Source organism: Lepidochelys olivacea, assembly GCF_965140295.1.
Source record: "Lepidochelys olivacea isolate rLepOli2 genome assembly, chromosome: 7".
Classification (NCBI taxonomy): domain Eukaryota; kingdom Metazoa; phylum Chordata; order Testudines; family Cheloniidae; genus Lepidochelys; species Lepidochelys olivacea.
The window spans coordinates 49,055,202-49,075,439 of record NC_140417.1 but is presented as its reverse complement, the minus strand read 5'-3'; the positions used below and the strand labels follow the sequence as shown (position 1 = coordinate 49,075,439).

The window sequence follows — 20,238 nt, the reverse complement described above, 5'->3', positions numbered from 1 at the left end:
ACAAACCCGCGGTGCCAACTCTGTCCGCATATCTATTCAAGGGACACCATCATAGGACCTAACCACCTCAGCCACACCATCAGGACCAATGTGATATATGCCATCATGTGCCAGCAATGCTCCTCTGCTATGTACATTGGCCAAACCAGACAGTCTCTACGTGAAAGAATAAATGGACACAAATCTGACATCAAGAATTAGAACATTCAAAAACCAGTAGGAGAGCACTTCAATCTCCCTGGACACTTAATAACAGACTTAAAAGTGGCAATTCTTCAACAAAAAAAATTCAAAAACAGACTCCAATGACAAACTGCAGAACTGGAATTAATTTGCAAACTGGACACCATCAAACTAGGTCTGAATAAAGACTGGGAGTGGATGGGTCACTACAAAAGGTAATTTCCCCCTGCTGATACTCACACCTTCTTGTCAACTGTCTGAAATGGGCCACCTTGATTATATTGGCCTCATTAGCACTACAAAAGTGATTTCCACCCCTTCTTGTCAACTGTAGAGAATAGCCCACTTCCACCTTAATTGAATTGGCTCGTTAGCACTGACCCCCCACCCACACACTTGGTAAGGCAACTCCCATCTTTTCATATGCTGTGTATTTATACCTCCCTACTGTATTTTCCACTCCATGATCTGATGAAGTGGGTTTTAGCCCACGAAAGCTTATGCCCAAATAAATTTTAGTCTCTAAGGTGCCACAAGGATGACTCGTTTTTACTGTGCACAAAGCGTCCTTAGCACAGACTGCCAGGTGAAGGTGCATCCAGCACAAATTTGAGGTGCTCTTGTTGTGTGTTAATTTCCTCCTGACCCAATCTAGATTTGTTCAGAGAAGAAAAAAGAATGTCTCTGGAAAACATTCCCAGGTCTTCATCCAAGACCCGGGAGCTGCATGGATTGGGAACTGTTTGTCCAGTCCTTTATGTAAACATTTCTTCTTCCCTTTGTAGTCTTTCACCTGAGAAATCCCAGAGCAGCAGGACATCTATTAAGCTAATTCAGGGAGCAAACAATCTGAGAGCTTGCTGGGTTGGTGAAGACAGAGCCTTTGCCTGGAACCAAAGGGGAGCGATTAGTCACGCTGACTGAGAACAGGAAGTACAGACTGATGAACAGTGCAGGGAAGAGATTGCAGCTCTGCCTAACATCACAGCCTTCACTGCAGATTCAACAGACTCAGAGGTGGCAACAGGCTAAAACAGAAAAATGCAGCCCATCTGCAAGCTCTCCCCATGAGCTCTACATATCTCTGTCCTAAGGAATTATCCTCTCATCAACTTCCCGATTCCAGTGGGACTAGACACTATATAAAAATATTGCTCAAGCATGCAGGGGTGTAATCAGGAAGGCCAAACACAACTGGAGTTGCACCTAGCAAGGGATGGGAAGGATAACAAGAAGGGTTTCTACAGGTATGTTAGCAACAAGAAAGTGGCCAGGGAAAGTGTGGGACCCTTACTGAATGGGGGAGGCAACCTAGTGACAGATGATGTGGAAAAAGCTGAAGTACTAAGGCTTTTTTTGCCTCAGTCTTCACAGACAAGGTCAGCTCCCAGACTGCTGTTCTGAGCAACACAGTATGGGGAGGAGGTGAGCAGCCTTCAGTGGTGAAAGAACAGGTTAAGGACTATTTAGAAAAGCTGGACATGCACAAGTTCATGAGTCCAGATCTAATGCATCCAAGGGTGCTGAGGGAATTGGCTGATCTGATTGCAGAGCCATTGGCCATTATCTTTGAAAACTCAAGGTTTTCCTCCCGAAGAGGTCCAGCTTCTTTGCATCCTTAGCTTGAGGGGTAGGCCCTTGCCTTTCCCGCCCGTTAACAGCTGCCATTACCAGTGAGTCCAGCGGAAGGTGTGTAAACAAGTATTCATAGCCCTTGGAGGGCACAAAGTACTTTTTCTCAACTCCCTTAGCTGTAGGAGCCAGAGAGGATGGTGTTTGTCACAGGGCTTGTATGTTCTCCTGAATGGTCTTTATCCGGGGAAGGGCCACCCTGGTGGGTCCTGCCAGAGATAAAATGTCTACCATTGGGTCTGACACCTTGGTGACCCCCTCTATCTATACCCCAAGGTTCTGAACGACCCACCTCAGAAGTTCAAGGTGGGCTCTGCTGTTGGGAAGGGGAGGCCCCAAGGATGTTCCTGCCACTGCCTCATCTGGAGATGAGGAGAAGGAGCCTGGAATATGGGAATGCTCCGCCTGCCCATCAAGTTCCTCAAAACGCTGCAACTCTGTCCCCAAGTCCAAGTTCACTTCGGTGCCGGCCCTGGTACCGGTTGCAACGGCAGCATCGTCCATGGTACTGAGTGTAGCCGTGGTGCCAGGCCTGTCATCGGTGCTGGGCGTGGTACCAAACATGGCGCTGGCAGCAGTAGTGGTGACTGATGCCCAGGAGAAATCCTTGGCACCAAATGCAGTCCTTCTCTCAGACGTGACTGAAAAGGAGCGTACCGAGGCAGACCCCTGGAACTGGTGGTAAGCCCACAGGGTCCAGAAGGGCCACTGGATTGGCATCTGAGCTGGTACCTGCCATCGTGGTGGCCATGGTACTGAGGGGAAAGTTTGGGTCATTCCTGCTGACTGGGAGTGCCAGTGGCTACAGTGTCGGCTTCTCCGGGACACATGAATCAGTGTCCAGTGCAGATTCTGATGAGTCCGCATGCGGGGACCATGACGGTGCCATGCCTGTCATTGCTGGGGATCGGTGCTGGGGCGATGTAGATCATTGCCGAGCCATAGCTGGCTTGCCCCCTGGACTTCACCAGTGGCCTCTGGACCGGTGCTCTGCCACTATCAATGCTATCAGGTCCCGCGCCGCCTCATAAGTCTTGGGTGTGGATGGGAGGTCCAAATCCTCCACCTAGGTCTCCTCCGGTGGCACCGGACTCAATGGTCACTCCCGTGGGCCCGGAGTCAACAGTGCTGGCTGCTGACTGGAGGGGAGGTGGGGTACACCTCCGTTGGGTTCACGTTCCTGTGCACGGGAAGGGGAGCGCCCTCTATCAATGTTCCTGTACTACTACTTCGGGACAGAAGACTGAGTGGTGCTGATATTGATCCCATCCCGTGCTCTGCGCTAGGGAGTGCCAGTGCCGAGGGTCTCTGACCCCAGAGTCCTTCCTCAGCACCTCCTGGACCGAAGCCAGCGTGCTGTGCACCACCATGGAGGAGCCCAACACTATATCCATGGGGCTCGACTCAGACTCAGGGTGGAGATCTGCTTCCATTAACAGCAACTTTAGTCTGTGAACCCTCTCTTACTTCGTGTGGGTGCGAAAGCTCCTACAGACAGGTGCAAGATCTGCTTGATGGGACTCCCCCAAGCACTTTAGACAAGACGAGTCACCCTTGGGCACAGGCTTCTAGCAAACCCCGCATGGCTTAAACCCCTGGGTCCGAGGCATGCCCCAGGCCTGGGAGAGGGACAGGGAAGTGGGGGAGGGAAACACTCCCCAGTACCCCAGGTCCAGATGTCTAACTACCTACAATTTTTTAAACGATCTGTAACTATTTACAGAAAATATGCTAGGAGGATCACTCATTGAAGACTAGAGATGAAACGCTCCGACAACTGCAACTGATGGCAAGAAGGAACTGGAGAGGTGGTGGGTTGGCAGGGCCCTATATGCGGCGCCATAAAGGCACGACTCCAGAGGGCTCCAGAGCCAACCCGACGGGTGCTGCTAGGGAAAAACCTTCCGACGAACTGTGCAACCGGCACGCACACACCTAATTGGAATAGATATGAACAAGCATGAGCTCATCGATAAGAGCAATCAAAGAACGATGCCTGTCACCAGCACAGCACACATTCTTGTCTGGTTAGACATCAGCATAAACCTGTGTCAGACAATCTGGTCTTAATCATAGAATCATAGAATATCAGGGTTGGAAGGGACCTCAGGAGGTCATCTAGTCCAACCCCCTGCTCAAAAGCAGGACCCATACCCAATTAAATCATCCCAGCCAGGGCTTTGTCAAGCCTGACCTTAAAAACTTCTAAGGAAGGAGATTCCACCACCTCCCTAGGCAACGCATTCCAGTGTTTCACCACCCTCCTAGTGAAAAAGTTTTTCCTAATATCCAACCTGAACCTCCCCCACTGCAACTTGAGACCATTACTCCTTGTCCTGTCCTCTTCCACCACGGAGAATAGTCTAGAGCCATCCTCTCTGGAACTACCTCTCAGGTAGTTGAAAGCAGCTATCAAATCTCCCCTCATTCTTCTCTTCTGCAGGCTAAACAATCCCAGTTCCCTCAGCCTCTCCTCATAACTCATGTGTTCCAGACCCCTAATCATTTTTGTTGCCCTTCGCTGGACTCTCTCCAATTTATCCACATCCTTCTTGTAGTGCGGGGCCCAAAACTGGACACAGTACTCCAGATGAGGCCTCACCAATGTCGAATAGAGGGGGACGATCACGTCCCTCGATCTGCTCGCTATGCCCCTACTTATACATCCCAAAATGCCATTGGCCTTCTTGGAAACAAGGGCACACTGCTGGCTCATATCCAGCTTCTCGTCCACTGTCACCCCTAGGTCCTTTTCCGCAGAACTGCTGCCTAGCCATTCGGTCCCTAGTCTGTAGCTGTGCATTGGGTTCTTCCGTCCTAAGTGCAGGACCCTGCACTTATCCTTATTGAACCTCATCAGATTTCTTTTGGCCCAATCCTCCAATTTGTCTAGGTCCCTCTGTATCCTATCCCTCCCCTCCAGCATATCTACCACTCCTCCCAGTTTAGTATCATCCGCAAATTTGCTGAGAGTGCAATCCACACCATCCTCCACATCATTTATGAAGATATTGAATAAAACCGGCCCCAGGACCGACCCCTGGGGCACTCCACTTGACACCAGCTGCCAACTAGACATGGAGCCATTGATCACTACCCATTGAGCCCGACAATCTAGCCAACTTTCTACCCACCTTATGGTGCATTCATCCAGCCCATACTTCCTTAACTTGCTGACAAGAATACTGTGGGAGACCGTGTCAAAAGCTTTGCTAAAGTCAAGAAACAATACATCCACTGCTTTCCCTTCATCCACAGAACCAGTAATCTCATCATAGAAGGCGATTAGATTATACATACATCTTCATACAACAAAGAATTTGGGACCATGAAAGCAACACAGAATATTCTGGATATTGTCCTCTCAGGACTTGTCTACATGGAGGAGTCGTACTGGTAGAAGATAGGTGTGAATTTAAACTGCTAGAGTTTATATTATATATGACTCTGCATATGGACACTTTTACTCATGGTCTTTTTATTAAGGGCCCTTTTTCAGTTTAGTTTATACCACATTGGAAGTGATTTAAGCTAAATTGAAAAAAAGAACTTATACCAAGAGTGTCAACATGGGGTGTTCTACTGGTACAACTACAGCAGTTTAACTTTACCAGTATAACTGGGAAGATACCCCATATTGCCATGCCCTTATTCTCCTCTCTAACTAAAAGCCTTCTGGGAAATCCCTTGTACTTAAATGCTGGTCTGGTGATATAGCTCCAGTGCAACACACCATCATCTCAGGCAATCAGAAGCTGAGGCGGTCAGGCTCTGTCAGACCCTTGCTATCAAAGGATGCTCAGTCCCAGGAATGAGACACAGCAGCACATCATGCCACTTGCTAGTGACCCCTTGCTGGTCTGAGGGAGCAGCTGGAGCCATGTCCGGCTTCCCTAGATGGCCATGTTCATGCACCACAGAGTTACAGTGAAGACAGACCATGGAGGTTCCCCCAAAAGAAACTTTAAAACAGCATTTTAATACAAAATTTCTTGGGGAAAACTAGATAAACTGTCGGAGTTCTCTGGTACATCACTGCCAGGTTCTGGAGTGGTCCTGCCACGGAACGGAACGCCTGATTCTCACATGCACGGTGGGCCCTTTCCGCTGCTCTGGGTCGTCAAGGGGGTGTCCATTAGACTCACCGGAGCAGTGTCAAAGAGTCTTAGTGCAAATGAGAATCAGGGCAAGAATATGCACTCAGCCACATGGTACTGATTACAGACAAACCCACTACATCCAGTCTGCACTGCTGGAATTAATGTAATGGGGTTTCTCCTGGAGTCCCAGTGAGGGGGGGGGGGGGGGAAGTGATAGAGATCCCTCTGGTCCAGGGCCAGGAGCAGACATTTCTAGTCTCCCTTTCCAGGCAAAGGGAATGGCAAATGGTTAGGCTATGGCTAGAATTCTGACCTTCACAGAGCTTAGAATCCCCTCCTCACAATTGGGTTAGAAAAAAAGAAAATGGGGGGGGGGGTGGTGTCTGGTTCCCCCCTAAAAAGTATGAACTGCAAGTTAGTGAATGTCTAAATTACTAGTACTCAGCGCTCTCCCATTTCTCTTCCATTAGGGAGCTCTCCCAGCAAAGGGGCTGGCCATTCTCGGTGCAAAGCACACACACACACACACACACAGCTGATCAGAGTGCAACTGAAGCACTGTTGCGGCTGGTCCCAGTTGTCTCTCTCTATTGATTGGAATAGCTGGGGGGATTGGAAGCCTGCCCTCACAAGCTCAGATGGCTCATTCGAAGAGTGTGTTAGCTGAAGGCTTTCATGAACTGAGCTACTACTGCAAGGTGATGTTCTGAAGACTCCAGTTGTCAGGATGGGATGCTGTAAGAAAACGCTGTTTGCTCCGGGGGGAGAGAATTCACTATTTAGAGATTGAAGCCACACCTCTGAACTGGGGAGGCCTCCCCAAGAGGTAATTTAATACTACCTAACTCTTATGTAAACTTTCAGTCAGTACATCTCAAAGTGCTTTACAAAGGAGGTCAGTCTCCTTTTTACAGTTAGTAGTTTATAGTGCTTTACAGAGGTGGTAAACCCTTTTTTATAGTTGGGGAAACTGAGGCACAAGGGAAAAGTGACTTGTTTAATGTCACCCAACAGGCCAGTGGTGAAGCCAAGGAAAGACCCTCATCTCCACAGCCCCAGACCAGTGCTCTCGCCACCAGACCATTCTGCTTGTGTCCACCATGTGCCGTTTCAGGGGCGGATTTTCTCATTACAGTTGTTTTGCAAGCGAAGCTACTAGGATTCAAACAGGCTAAGGTCTCCAGGTTTGAACATTAAAAGTATACCCTTTATTTTCAGACTGAAATTGTCTAGCTTCAGCTATCAACCACTGGCTCTTCTTATGCCTTTCTCTGTTGGGTTGAAGAGCTAATTAGCAAATATTTGTTCCCCAGCTAGGTACTTACAAACTGAACAAGTCACCCCCCGAACCTGCTCTTTGTTAAGCTAAGTAGATTGAACTCCTTGAGGCTACCATTCTCAGGCAGGTTTTCCAATCCTTTAATCGTTCTCCTGGCTCTTCTCTGAACCCTCTCCAATTTACCAACATCCTTTTTGAGTTGTGGACACCACAACTGGACACAGGATTCCACCAGCGGTTGCACCAGTGCCAAATAGAGAGGCAAAAATATCTTCTCTGCTTCTACTGGAGATTCCTCTGTTTATACACCCTAGGATCGCATTAGCTCTTTTGGCCACATGGTTGCACTGGGAGCTCATGGTTCACCTGATTATCCAACCACAACCTCCAAGTCTTTTTCAGAGTCACTGCTTCCCAAGACAGAGTCCTCCATCTTGTAAGTATGGACCACATTCTTTGTTCCTGGATGTGTAACTATATTTGGCTGTATTAAAACACACGGTTTGCTTGCATCCAGCTTTCCTAGTGATCCAGACTGCTCTATATTTCAATTCCCAGTCTCAACTTTTGAAGGTGGTTGTACATGTTTTCTTCGAGGACAAGGTCAGTCCTCATCCTCAGAGGAAACCTGTACAACACCTCCAAAAGACAAGTCTGGGAATTTAAGTGGAATTGGCTCAGTCTTCTGAAGGTTTCTCAGTGGGTTATGCCAGGTGCTCAGCTTTCCAAGCGGCATTTCTTGCATCCCCTTCGTTATGGTAAAATGGGAGTCAGGACTCTCAAAGCTGTCAGTGTGGGTTTGGAACAGCTGCTTTGAGCCAAGGCAAGCAAAGAATGCCCAGCTTTCAGAGTCTGCTTTTGCTGTGCGTGGATGGCACAAAATCTGACTAGCCTTGTGACCACAGAGCTCCAACACACAAACCACATGGGGCATCGCAGGCAGGGGCCATTTCCAAAGGTTACACCAGGCAACTCCACAATGGAGTATTTTCTTTCCCAGGCTAATTGACGATGACACCGAGGCAGTTACCAACTGAAACCTCTTCCTGTAAAGTGTGAGTTTCCAAAAAAGCCATGTCTGGCATAATTTGAAAAGCATCAGTAACGGGAAGCCTGAGGGACATATACTGACAGTGTCAGAATCAGCAACTGCCTCCCCTGGAAGGAACACATCTGAGTTGGTTCCAAAAGGAGGAGAGGAGGGATACCTCAGTGGTTTGAGCATTGGCCTGCTAAACCCAGGGTTGTGAGTTCAATCCTTGAGGGGGCCATTTAGGGATCTGGGGCAAAAATTGGTGATTGGTTCTGCTTTGAGCAGGGGGTTGGACTAGATGACCTCCTGAGGTCCCCTCCAACCCTGATATTCTAGGGTAAGAATAGTTTGTTCAGCTGCTCTGCTGTTTGTGGTTCCTCCTCTCAGAAGTTCTAAAGCTAGTAGTCTTGCGACTCATGCCCAGCCCAAGCTGTGCCCAAACTGTGCTGGTCTTGGGTAGGACCATAATACAGATGGATGCGCATTCTGCTTGAAGATGTCCTCACAAGCTGTTGATCTCGATCACAGCACCTAATTCTTTTCTTACCGTTCATTCTGCAGCTTCCCATATTTCCAACTTGAAAGCCTACCTACTAGCACTAATGGAGTGTACCGGAGGATAGGTCCAGATAATGCCATGATGGAACTCAATCAGCCCCTTACAGGCTCTTGCTGACTTCTGGAGAATTCAAGTTCACCTAAAAAATTATTGTTCTTGTGTTTAACATGCTCTTCTCTTCAAAGCAGACATTTTCATTTGTGGGGGTTTAGTCTTTCAAGCACTGAAATGTAACAGCAACAAGAAGGGATAGAATTTATCTTGTAAGGAGATACAGAAAGTCTATTTTCCTTTATCTAAAGCCCTTGCCCAGGGCAGGAGAAAGAAAAAGGCTGAAATAAAGCCATCCTCAAGGAGAATTGTTGGTCTCAGGACACTCTTCTGTAAAAGCTGAGGATCACATGAAGTGAACACTCAGTGGCTCTTGGTGCTCCACGGGCAGCCAGAAAAAAGGCCATGAAGAAAGACACTTGCCATGTGACTTGGAAGGGCATGCTTTGCTTTGTAAGCTGTAGCTGCAGACATACTCCAGTGGATCAGAGCTGGAGGAGTTACATGACACGAACACATCCTCATTACTCAGAAAGACAGCGAGTGCTGCAGATTGTTCTATACCATATACAGCCCAGCAGGCTCAAACCTGGAGCTTCAAGTTAGGATGTTAAATCCTCATTTAGGAACCTAAACAAAAGTGGCTTAATTACCAGGAGTGCTGGGCAAATGCATCTCCCTCTTCAGTGGGATTTAGGGATACTTGGCGTGTCTGAAACGCCCCCCACTTTGATTGAAGTGTGTAAACAGGGATTTTGAGAGCTTAATTCTAGGCACCCAGGTCTGAAAATGCTAGGCCTATGTGACATTTCCCCTCTGACTTACAGTCCCACTTACAGAGGCTATTTCAGCAGGCAATACGCTGTACTGGTTGCAGAAGCCCTGGAGAGTGGCTGTGACTGTAAGGCCTGCTGAACAAAGGTTATTCACTGTACTAATCAGTCATGATCTGGTGTCTCACCCCAAAGCTTGACTCTCCCTCTCCCGAACAGCAGATGAGCAAGACTGTTACATTTGTTTCTGTGACTGCCTTGACGGCCCTTTGTCAAAGTCCCATGAGGGTTGTGTAAGTTAGAGATGGAAAAGAGCTTGGCTCATCTGCCTGCCAAGGCAGAATTTGTTCTCTCTAGACGAAGCCCTGGAGGATAGACTGAACTAAGTTTAAATGTACCGTGGGGCTTTCTGTCCCTTTCCATGGAGAGACTATTCCACAGTAAAATAGATCTCACTGTCTGCAAGTTTTCCTATGCTCTATTTCACTCATTTATGCCCCTTCTTGGATCACCCTATCTTTTTTATCTGCATGTGTCAAATATTTGGAGACAGATTTCTCCCACCATTAGCTATCGCTTAGTCGAGCTGTACAGCCTTGATAATTTCTCCCCATCAGTCAATTTCATGATACTTTTTGTGCCTCTCTGAATTCCCTCCAGCCTCTCCACCTATCCGACAGGGCAAGGGAAGCTGGAGTTGTAAGTGACTATGCCAGACAAAAGCCTTTTTTATATAAAAGCAACAAGGTCTTAAAGCAAAAGTATATGTAATTTAAACTGCTGACAGACAGGGCTGAGCAGAAGTGCTGCGGTCCTATCAGCAGCTGTGTTGATGTTTGGACCAAGAGTACATCAGCTTTTAAAATTCTATTTCATTCAACTAGGGTGGCCATATGTCCCGTTTGGCCAGGACAGTCCCTTTTTTAAACACTGTCCTGGCCATCCTGACAACGTTGACAAAACTGGGGCATTTGCCTACAGTCTCTGTGCTGGAGCCCAGGGACACATGAAGTGTGAGGCTCTGCTGAGGGTGTTTCCTTAGTCAGCCCAGCCAGCCATGGCTCCCAATCACTGTAATGAAATATTTGCTCACTAAGTGAGAGGGACAATCTCCTCTCACACACTGACTCCTCTGGCAGAGGAGAGGAAGGGGAGGGGGCAATTCAGAGACCCCTCCCGGTCCAGAAAGACCAGCTGGGACTCTGAGGGCAATCCACAGATCTGGATGTGCCGGAGGCAAAAGGAACCGGGAGGGCTGGGTGGGACTCAGGCACACCCCATCCTCTGGCCTGACAGCTGGGCCTCACCATTGCAGTCAGGAGACTGTTGGGCACAAGAGCTGCAATATGAGGACATGGTTTTGAAACATCTTCCTTTCTAGCTCTGTTATCACCCGGGGGGGGGGGGGGAGAGATGCTCCTAGGAGCTGTGGGCATAGCTTCAGCACCTTAAAGAGAAGCAACTGCAGCTCTGGATTTGCAAATATGCCCTCTCCAAAAGAGTGCCTGGGACAAAAGGGTACATCTTCACTGCAGAGTTAACCCAGCCAGTCAGCCTAGCCTGGGTGTGCAGCACCCCACTGCAAAGCCCTGCCTATACTGCTGCACTCCCCTGTGCATGTGGCTGGAACTCCTGGAGGCACATCCCAGGGGGCTCTGCACTACAATCAGCCAAGCCGCTCTAGGATGTTTTCCAGTCAACAGTGGGGAAACTTGGCTGTCCTTCTGGGTGTGGGGGGGAACTGTGGGAAGGCACTGGAGGACTAGCAGCACTGCAGTGGTTTAGCCTGTGTCCTCACTGCAAAGTGGACAGATTACCAGACCCAAAGAAAGTGGCACCTAGGTTCAGCCCCAGCCAGCCCGGGGTTAAAAGCACCACTAAATGCAGATGAAAGTTTTGCACAGGAGTGGGGGAAGTGAGTTAATGGCAACACCTGGCTAAGAGCTGGGGCTGGCTGCAGCAAAGACTGACCAAAGAGTCAATTTCATTTCAGTTGTTTCCCTTCTCCCCCCCCAACACACCCAAATTGTTTGCACCCTGGAAGTCCCAGAGCACTAAGTGAGCTGGCCAGTTGAGCTGCCCTGGGGTAGCACCGGGTAATACACAGAGGGCCTCCACCGTGGAAGAACAGCTATGGCTCCATCTCCTCACGTGGTGAGTGGAGTGCATTAAAAATCCCACAGCCCTTAGAAAGGAGAGGCTGACCCAAAGGAGAGCCTGCAGTCTGTTTACCTCTCCCCCGGTTACCCTGCCAACAAGCTCATTGTAAACTCGTTAAGCACATTTGCAGTGGGTTTGTGAAATGGAGTGCATGATGCAGTGACGCACTCCTGTTCCAAGAACAGCCACAAGAGCAGGGCAACAGCAGCCCGCTTACCAGGATGCTGGTGAGCAGCAACACAGAGGCAGGTTGTCTTAGTGGAGCCCCTTGTTTCAAGGCAGGCTCGAAACCTTCACTGCAACGCAGCAACAAGCAACTAATCAAACCCTGCCAGCCTGCAGCCCATCAGGGCTCTAGGACTGGGGGGCAGGAGAGGGGGAGAAAAAGGTGGGAAGACACCATGAAGCAGGCCATCGCAATATGCCATGGAAAAAAATAGTGCCGTAAATATTCAGACCGTTCCTCTCTGGTGCTCAGGGAGAAGAGGGACCAAGGTACCACATGGATCTCACGCAGCGTGTGTTCTCCTGGCAACCCATTGGGGTGGGGGGGACCACAGGCACTCATCTCTTCCCCCCCCCCTTCCCCCATCACATCCACCCCACACTGCCAGAGCCAGGATATTTTTTTGCCAGAAACACCCACATACTCAGATGCAGGAAAATGCATTACAGCCAGAACTGGAGCCTGGCTCTCCTTGCTGAGGCTGACCCCAAGAACTCGAGCAGCGCCTTCTAGCCACCCCCCAGCCTGTGGTTTACAAAGACACCCAAAACTACTGCACGTGGGAGGAGGACATGGGGCTGTACTTTATGATAGCAGACGGAAAACAATCCAGAGAGGACGCGGTGGGAGACAGACACCGTCACAACTGCGATATGCTCCCAGCAGGTGGAGAGGTTACCACTGCCCCCTACAGCCAATGCCTCAGGGCCAGCCACGCCAGGCAGGAATTTCTGGGTGAGCTTGTGAGAGGGAAGGTGCACCAGGTGCTGCAGCAGGCTGGGGACAAAGGATGAGTCTGTGCAGCGCGCAGGGCAGGGCCTGGGACAGTGGAGCATTCTGCACAGGTCCCACAGGATCACCTAAACATTAAACAAGGGCAAGGGGTCATAGGAACGTCCCCTGGGGAATACACCTGGCTGTGTGTCCAGGGCAGTCTGCTGGGATCCAACCCTTGGGCTGCATTAGCAACCAGGCTAGCCTCTGTGTCACAAACCAGGTGGCAATGATGAACAGTTCCCCAGCTTCCAGCTAACCCATTCGCAAGGCTCATGGGAGGGCAAGAAGGGGCAACCCAGCCCAGAAATTCCAGACCCAAGTGTCCCACAATGCTTGGACAGTTCTCATCCAAACTGTGCTCAACTTGTACTAGAATTACTCTCAGAGGATGTGGCATACCCTTCCCTGAACTCCCCCTCCTCTGGCCAGACTACTCCCTCTGGTCCCAAGGGGCCCAGGACAGTCCCTGCGAACAATGGTTGGTGAGGAAGCCAAAGAGCCAGCACCAATGACTAGTTTATCTTGCCCAGTATTGACATGCAACCACAATTCAGATTATTTTAAGATAACACCAGAGGAAGCAATGGAGACCGCTGTGTTACATGGCAAATCTAGCAGAGTGATGGTCAATGTTTCATTATCCTACACCTGCCCCCTTTGTGCTTACAGCAGTGCCCACACTCATGACAGCAGCACGCACATGTGTCCAGCTCAATGCACATAGGTCATTTTGACAATGAACAAGAAACCATCATCAGGGTGCAGCTCCCCATCAGATTTCACACACTGTACAGGCTGGCCTTTGGCACACGCCACTTGAAGCTGTGGCACATTTCAGCCCCAGGTTAAATCTGCCTGAGGACAGTAAAGGAGAGGTACTCACTATGCAGCAGAGTCATTCAGCTGGTACTCTCGGGAGCGGTTAAAGCAGGCCTGGACACCGTTATCAGCCCACAGCCTCCGAATCACATTGGCAAGGTCCTCTGGCATGATTCCCTGCTCCTCTGCAGTGCAAGAGAGTGCAAATAACTGACGAGCATCGTCCTGCAGGGAACAGCAAACCACAAACATCAGTGAAGTTCCTGAGCAACAGCTGCTTCTCACGTCTGCTATGTATGAAAGCTGATCACACTAAAGTTTGATGGCCAAGCCTTGTACTAGAGGAACATAGTGCTCCAAAACCCAGGAGGTTTGCACCTACCATGTACTATGCACATACCACTAAGGCTCCCAAGAAACCCCTCCCCAGGGAGGTTCACTTCTTTGAGTAATGGGGCAAGTGGCACTTCAAATCTTTGCAAAGAAGCCAGCAGAAAAATCCACACTTTGGGACTCCACTGATTTCCTGCAGGGCTGATGGCGGGCAAACAAACTAGATGTCAATTTAAAAAATATGCAGTCATGGCTTATCATCGGTTACTTAGCCCTGGGAACAGCAGTACACCATTTGGATTAGCTTGTGACCCGACAGCAAGGAAACTCGGGCAGGATTGTTCAGGAACCATTGCATTTACACAGATATCTCCTCTCATTCCCTTGCCCACGCACCGAAGTTATGACACTGGGGGAAACTGGTGACCAACTGTCAAGTGTCTGCAAGGCATTCTGGTGACTAAGGCACAATGTTAGACATGAACAGGAGCCCTACAGAGATGGCCAGTCACAGAGATGGCTCGATCAATCCATCGTTTGGAGGAGCGGGAGCATTTCAGGCAGCGGAATAGATGCCGCACTGTGACTGTTCTGCAGGGTCTCCCAGTGCTGAGCAGAACTCTAAAAGCAGGATCAAAGCGTGCTGCAACACACAAATGGGGAGAATCAGACTCCCCAGCCGATCGGCTACTGGCAGGTACACAGCTGGGCTGCTGCAGCTCCAGATTTTCAGGCCCAATCGCAGCACTGTCCCCAAGACACCCTGCACTTCCAATCGGAGGGGCTCTTCACAACAGCACATGTGACGGCCACCTGCTTGAGCATGCCCAGGGACTGCACTGGGGACCTCCAGCACTAAAAGAGCCTGGCTCCGTAGTGGGGGCTGTAACAGACTTGCATCCTCTGTGGTCAGGCATGGAAGGGAATGCATAAAACACACTGCCCAACAGTTACATATACATTTACTTCTCTGGAACCCATAGAGGTCAGAAAGGAAAGGCACAGGTCCCCTGCCATGCCATGGTATTAGGGATGCTCCTTGCTGAGGACTCCTCCAAACAATAAGCTAGATTTCATTTCAACTGGCCTCTGTTAAACCATGGAGGGGACTGGGGAGAGGAGAAATACACCTGCTATACAGTGCTCATTTGCAGTCACCCAACCAGCTGATGTTCCCATAAGCAAACGAAATGCAGAAGCTTTGTCTCCCCTGCCTTTTATGACCCCAGTGACAAACAGAGAGGTAGCAGGAAGGCCAAGCTAAGACAATTTCAGCATTCCCTGCTGGGAAATGGGAGGGATGGAGACTGGAGCATCAAGAATTCCTTTGCCTCAGCAATTGTAGCTACTCACTCAAGATAGCCCTCAAGGGAATAAGTCTCCAGCAGAGCCCAGCTCATCTGAATTGCTGAGAACCCTCTGCCACATCAGCCCTGTGTGGATTGCAGAACTTTCCTTGTCGACTCCTTTGTGCTGGCAGTTCCAAGCACAACCTCCTGTCCTTGGCCCAGGAATACAGAAAGCACCAAGGAGGTAAACTGGGTTCGGCCTCTAGCACTGCCAGCCAGCTTCACACTGCCAGGAGGCCATAGGCAGGGCTTAAACATCTCTTTTCCTGCTGGGAGCTCTTCTGACAGGTACAACCGCCTCCAGGGTTTAAGGAGAACAGACAGTTTTGCTGCTGCAGTCACATTCTCTACTCATAGCTGGCTTGGCAGGAGGATCAGCTTCCTCAGCTGTACAAGCCTCTTTGTAAGCCTGTGTTTTAAACCACAGCATCACACTATGGCCCAGTGGCCACCTGGGCACTTGCTACATGCTGCTAGGGCTCTCTCCATCGACCTGCAGGGCAACAAAGCGGTACACAGCAAACAAGGAAGAATGCTAGAGCAAGTACTTGTCTGTCCTGCACACTGCATGCATTTATAAGGAAGTGAGTCATGCTGAGCTTGGCTTGCCTGCTCTTGTCGTACTAATAAACCTGAGCTGAGCCGAGTCAAGCCAAGCTGGGAAAGCAGCCCCTTTTCCCTGGCCTACACATAGCCTGGGAGATTTGAAGCTACCACAGGACCCTAGTAACCTCAGCAGCTTTAAGGTCACCTGGAAGCTAGCAGCTAGGCCACGGTGAAGCACTGCATGATAGGAACTGTACTGATTACAGCACTTCCACTGCATTCATGAGGAGAGTGGCTGCGACCTGCTCTATTTCATGCACATAGCTGGAGCATCAAAAGTCTGGCCATCTTGTCTGAGTGATTCTAGAAGCCGTATTTTGGGATGGGGGGAGCCATCGAGGCAGATCTGAAGTTAGAGACTCCGTGCACAGACACATTCAGCATTTTATGGCTATCATGAGACATTTCCTCTCCCCCCATCCAACACTACAAGCAGTAACTCATTACAATGGAAGTTAATGAAAATCGGGCTCAGACATCTAGTGCATGTGGCTTAATTCTGCCACCACTTACACTACCTAGCACCAAGCAAACCTGCTCGGACTGTGGGCTGCAGGGCTGCTGTTAGGCCAACCATGCATTAAAAGCAGTCCCCCATGGCAGTGCCTGCTCTCGCTGGCAGAGAGAGCATACAATCACTTACGCAGGGTAATCATCATAGAACCCTCCCCAAGCACGAACTCCCAGCTCCTCAGAGGACCAGAGCAAGGTAATTAGCACTGGTCAGCAGCAAGGACCCCACTTATTAAAGCACCTTTATGGAAGTCCCTAGAAGATTTCAGGGCATTACCAGTTGACGACTGGGATCGAAAAGTGGTGTTAGAAGATCTATTCTGTGCCCTCATTAGCAAGGGGGAGCTTCTGAGAGCGCAAAGCTAGTTCATTAGCCTTCAGACCAAAGCATTCCTCAGGAGCCAGGTATGGTAGGACATCACCACACGCGTGGTCATTAGGCAGATTAAGGACACCTGCCATCTCTCAGATCTTGCTACGCATGGTTTAAGCAATTGAGGGACATTGCTGGGGGCTGAACAAACAGCATCCTACTTCTGATCCCCAGGTAATGACCAACCAAATCAGACACACGGCTTTGCAAAGTGAGCAAACCCTGAACGAGGGAGGTCCCAGGCAGAGGAAAAAAAACCATGATTGCTGCTGCTATTGTTAGCCCCCCCCCGCCCCCAAAACCTTACTTAGCCCTTCCACAGCCCCCTCTCGCAGCATCTCGATGCGCCATACATGGGGAGTGCAGCATTATCCCCAGAAGGCGGCACAGGGAGGCAACTTGCCTGATGTCACACAGGAAACCTAGGGAGCCAGGAATAAAACCCAGCTCTGCTGAATGGCCAGCCATTGCTGTAGCCATTAGACCACGTTGCCTCCTATCTAGATCCCCTTTGCTCATGCTGGCCCTTAGCTTGCTCTTGGTGGTTACAGGGAGGCAGCGAATGGAGGAGTAGGTCAGGGCACGTGCCTGGACCAAGCCTGAGTCGCTCTGATTCTCTGCACCTGAAAGCTCACGCTCATTAAAGCTTGTGCCCCAGAGGCACCTCCCCTCGCTACTGCCCCATCCCTCAGGCTGGGACCCAGCAGGATGGAGGACAGGTCACACACAGTGCTCAGGTGGGAGCTGAACAAGCACTTGCAGTGCACAGTGTAGCAGCACATGCCCATGCCTGGAGTCCTCAGGCTAAACATAACCCCCAAGGCCTTAGGGGCTGGCTGGGTTATGTTGCTCAGGCCTCACCCACTCAGAAGCACAGCTCTTAAAAATCTATTGACTGCAACTGCTGCTGGGCGTGGCTAGCCTCAACCTCCCAACGGCCAGCGAGATTCTAGGCACCAACAGTTCTAGGATTCAGCTATTCTTGCTCCTCTGGCAAGAGTCACGACTCCTCGAATGCCGCATTCAGACAGGCAGCAGGCAGAAGAGCTCTGACTCCCCACGCCAGGGCTAGCAGTGAAAGCAAGGACAATCCTCAGGCACAGAGAGGGTAACTCACCGCTCTTGCAAGGTCTCCGAAGTCAATCTGCAGGTTGCCCATGGCTTTGATGATGGCCATAATGGACTGAATGGTGTTGCTGTAAACCACGGCTTTGTATTGCCTGCACTCCTCTTCTGAGTAGCCATCCTCATGGATAATCCTTGAAGAGGAGTCAGGAACAAAGTCAGACCATCACCGAGCTGACCATGTCCTAGCGGAGCTCCCCAGCAGAACCCACCCTCACCCCCTGCTCCCTCACTAGGATTCGCATTGCTCGCTGGGAGCTGCCCCCATTCAGCTCTGTGCAGCAGCTCCCTCTCCGGAGGGCAGGAAGCATTCCCCCGAGATGCACTTCCCAGTGGAGACGGTCTCTGGGAGCAGCACCGCTAAAGAGGGCCATGTTACCATCATGGGAGCCCAGCACCGGGGATGAGAAGGACTGTGGTAGTGCTGCCCGACTCCGAGGGGAGAAGACAATCACACAGACGTTTGCCAGATAATGGCTGCTATGAAAGACGGGGTCCTCAGCCGCTCCAGGGCAGGGCACTCAGCCTGCAGCGAGCATAGGGCACTGCATGCTTCCCACCTGAATGCTGTCCCTGGACCCAGCTTTCAGATTAACCTACTAGGGTTGTCACCAACATCCCTCCCAGACACCCCAGCCAGAGCTCCCCCACCATCCCATCCTGGCTCCAAGAGGGTTGTCCCCCCCACCCCCCTTCCCACCTCCCAGGAGAGGAGGTGAGAAGTCTGAAGATTCAACTACTGCAAAAAAAGGGAACTCCCCCCCGCCTTCTCTTTCCCCCCTCACCCACTGGATTCTGGGTCCTAAGTTCTTGCCTTCCTGCTGCTGGTCATCCCGAGACCTCAGCCTCTCACAGCTTTCTACAGCAGCTGATCAATTCCAGAATCACTGCCTGGAGTGAGCTCAGCAGCCGTGAAACTAGTCAGGTTTAGTCAGCTGCTGCAAGAAGATTTTTTTGGGGGGGGGGGGGGGGGGGGGGAGAAGCAGAACTGAAGAAGAGACTCTTCTCCACTAACCACCACCTAGGGCAGTGTTTCTGAACTGTTTCCCTACCAGGAGGCCATGTTACAACAAGAAAGAATTAGTCAACATAAAAAAGGGAAGGTGATCACAACCCCTTGGCCGTGCTGGGACTCCCCTGGCCTGGGACATCCCACAGCAGCAGCTGGTTTGTGATCAAGGCTTGCCTCTGCTGCTGTCCCCAACAGCAATACTGAAATCCACTCAACTCTGCTTGGGTTCCCTGCAGCTGAAAGGACTAGCCAGCATAGCAACGGTGAAATTGACCAGATGCTTATCAATTCCACCTGTAGCAGCAGAGCTCTCACTCACCCACCAGCCACCCAGCAGGCAGGGAGTTTGTTACCTGCCACTATTTTTTCAAGCCTGAATGTGCCAGGACAAATGGAGCAAACGCAGCCAACCTGTTCAGCTCCAGCATGTTGTGTTGATTGACAGCATAGAGATGCCCAAATAACCAGATTCTGTAGCCCTTTAAAACTTAAGCATTTTATTGACTCATTAAAACAGCTCTTCTTGTACTCCAGTCTCCACCCCACCTTAATCTAGCAGAACAATCTATTGTGTTTGGGCTCCCACACCGCAGGGGTTCACAAACACATTTCAGCAAGAGGTTCAGACACATACAACGTAATTAAAGGATCTGGTTTTAAATACATTTGAGTATTATTCTGAGTAGCAGATTTTTGTATTGTAGCAACATTAGAAGCCCCAACCAAAATCAGAGCCGCACTGTGCTAGCTGTCACATAGCATGGGATTGTCAGCTCTTTGGGGCAGGGACTAGACAGAGCAGAAGAGGGGAATTGAGGCACAGAGTCTCAGTTATTTGCCCACTCAGGAAGTCTGTAGTAGCACTGGAAATTGAACCAAAATCTTCTGAGACCCAGTCAAATGCCTTAACGACAAGACCAACCTTCCTCTCTGTCTGCAAGAGAGTTTCTTCTCTTCAGGCCAGGCAGGAAATCTCCCCCCCACCCCCCGGGTCTAATTCTCTTGTGGAATGCTCACTTGAATTATGCCTACTGGGGATTTGGCTGTTCTTTAGCTTGGCCATGGGTCTTAGCTTGGGTCTGGATGCTCAGATGTTAAGGAGATACAGCCCGTCTGAACAGAATGATTATAAAAGCTCTCTGTAAACCCCAGAGTTCAGAAGTCACTCCCCTTTGACAAACAGCTCCCTCTGCTTTTAGAGAATGCCTTGAACCTTCCCCTGAAGGTTTATTTCTATAGGGCCCTGTTCAGCCAATCATCGTTTTCCCTCCTCACTAGAATGGATCTGTCAATTCTTATGCAGCAGATTTCTACTAGGGTGGTTTCCTATCAGGA

The 20,238-nt window shown here is 50.1% G+C and overlaps 1 protein-coding gene across 1 annotated transcript in view; it reads right to left on the bottom strand.

Moving 5' to 3' along the window:
• Positions 1 to 20,238, bottom strand: part of GNAI2 (G protein subunit alpha i2) — a 197,626-nt gene that overhangs the window by 67,017 nt on the left and 110,371 nt on the right. Inside the window, exons 3-4 of the mRNA XM_084633229.1 lie at positions 17,884 to 18,025; positions 13,657 to 13,817 (exon numbers count right to left, since the gene is read on the bottom strand). Of these exons, the coding sequence (XP_084489355.1) occupies positions 13,657 to 13,817; positions 17,884 to 18,025 (303 nt within the window). The remainder of the gene's footprint in view (positions 1 to 13,656; positions 13,818 to 17,883; positions 18,026 to 20,238) is intronic.